The sequence below is a fragment of the Amphimedon queenslandica genome, unplaced genomic scaffold, assembly GCF_000090795.2.
Source record: "Amphimedon queenslandica unplaced genomic scaffold, v1.1 AMPQUscaffold_12248, whole genome shotgun sequence".
NCBI lineage: Eukaryota > Metazoa > Porifera > Demospongiae > Haplosclerida > Niphatidae > Amphimedon > Amphimedon queenslandica.
The window spans coordinates 1-1684 of NW_003547514.1; the positions used below are offsets into that span (position 1 = coordinate 1).

At 31.9% G+C, this 1684-nt stretch overlaps 1 protein-coding gene across 1 annotated transcript; it reads right to left on the minus strand.

The window, feature by feature from the left end:
• Nucleotides 1-465: 465 nt before the first annotated feature.
• LOC109588183 (uncharacterized) lies at nucleotides 466-1385 on the minus strand. The gene is made up of 3 exons (XM_020004360.1): nucleotides 1227-1385; nucleotides 846-1184; nucleotides 466-648 (listed from the first exon to the last, which is right to left on the minus strand). The coding sequence occupies exons 1-3, from the start codon at nucleotides 1291-1293 to the stop codon at nucleotides 539-541; spliced, it is 516 nt and encodes a 171-aa protein (XP_019859919.1). The 5' UTR covers nucleotides 1294-1385; the 3' UTR covers nucleotides 466-538.
• Nucleotides 1386-1684: the final 299 nt, after the last annotated feature.

Here is a 1684-nt window from a genome sequence, read left to right on the forward strand (position 1 = left end):
ATACACATACTTATTGGCTTTGTTGGTGTGACTAAGCAATAGGTCTCATTGAATTTTAGTTTTGATTTTCCAAATTCTGTTTCATTTATTTTAAATGATGCAGGTATATGTCCAGTACTGGGATTGTATGATATGCTATAGTACTGATTTGGATGCTTAAAGCATGTGTCTAATGATTCCTACAGTAATTGATGATTCATACTATAATTAAGAAAATAATCTCTCACCAGTATTATATTCAGTGTAACATTGACACAGCAAATATTATTTTTACAAGGATCAGTAGTATTAGTTATATTTATTGTAACACTCATCACTTCAACAGGAGCTACAAATCAAAATCAGATACATGTTATTGAGCTTATATTCTTACCAAGTGTGAATGGTTCACTGATGTTACTTTGCTGTTCATTCCATCCTCTAACAGTGTATGTATAGGCTACATTTTCTAATAAATCCCTTGAGTTTATATGTAAAGCTGTGTTGCTAGTATTATACGTCAATACACTGGTTGATGTACATGAACAACTAATAACAGTCACTTGATACACAGTAGAAGTACAGTTATTCCCAGTGTCCTCCCATTGTAAAGTAACTCCACTTGCATTGAAGTTGTTGTTAAGTTTGTCGGTGCTTTTGCATAATAACCTATTATTAATTATACAAAACATTGAAAAGGGTAACATATTCAGTTGTTCTTTTTTTACTTTCAAAACAACGCAGTTACGTAACTCTTATGTGATTATTACAGCTTCATTGTACCCTGTTTTGCCAATTTTACATGTAATAAGCTTTAACAAAATACAATTGCCTGATAATAATAATTATTGCATATGTACACTAACCTAAATCAGTAATTGTTGTGTTCATTTTATCAGTCTTCTGTCCATTTGCACACTCAATATGTACACTCTCAGAGTGATTAAGATTAAAGGTCAGTATTGAAGTGTTCAGGCCCGTGTAAGTTGTATTAAATGTGAAATTATAACCATAATGATATTCTTCATTCTTAGTTGTAACTTTATTGAATGAAACACTTAGGATTTGGTTCCACATTACATGGTCTATGTGACGATAACTTATGAACCAGCCTAGAGCACCAGTATCTGTTGTGCAGTTGCATTCTATTCTATCCCCTGCACATACTGGCCCATCAGTACACTGAAAGTTAGTGATAGCACCATCTGTATAAAATAAATAGTGTATATAATAGTTTAATGGCTTACTTCCCAATCCAGAGTAAAGTAGAATAAGTTCAAATCCTAATAGTACTACAAAAGTTTTGAGTAGCATAATGGGGGAACAATTGCTACAATTTGTTGTAAAAACTGGTAGCTTGGAATATGAAGTTCAACTCAGAACAAAAGTAAGAGTAAAAAACAAGAGCAAAAAAGATGAATAAAAACCAAGTTAATTTACTATTTGAAATTACAACTCCAATGACAATGCCTGCATGCCACAGCTCCTGAGCTCAAGCCATTGAAGCCACCACCTTCATTCTCTTTATGATTTCCTGTTGGTGATTGACACTGATGTTGAATTAAGATACAATTATTAACAAAGTATATATTTATTATTATATTATAAAATACTTCATATTACATAGCATACACATTTCTATTGTAGAGCCAACTTGAAAATAGTTTATTATCTGTGGATTGAGTTACTGATGACAGAACCTTTA

Excerpts from the sequence above, each read along its gene's own strand:
- LOC109588183 (XM_020004360.1), bottom strand. The coding sequence starts at position 1,293 with ATGCTACTCAAAACTTTTGTAGTACTATTAGGATTTGAACTTATTCTA. Across the intron at positions 1,185-1,226 it reads ACTTTACTCTGGATTGGGAA|ATGGTGCTATCACTAACTTT; the intron begins GTAAGCCATTAA and ends TATTTTATACAG. Across the intron at positions 649-845 it reads CACAACAATTACTGATTTAG|GTTATTATGCAAAAGCACCG; the intron begins GTTAGTGTACAT and ends AATTAATAATAG.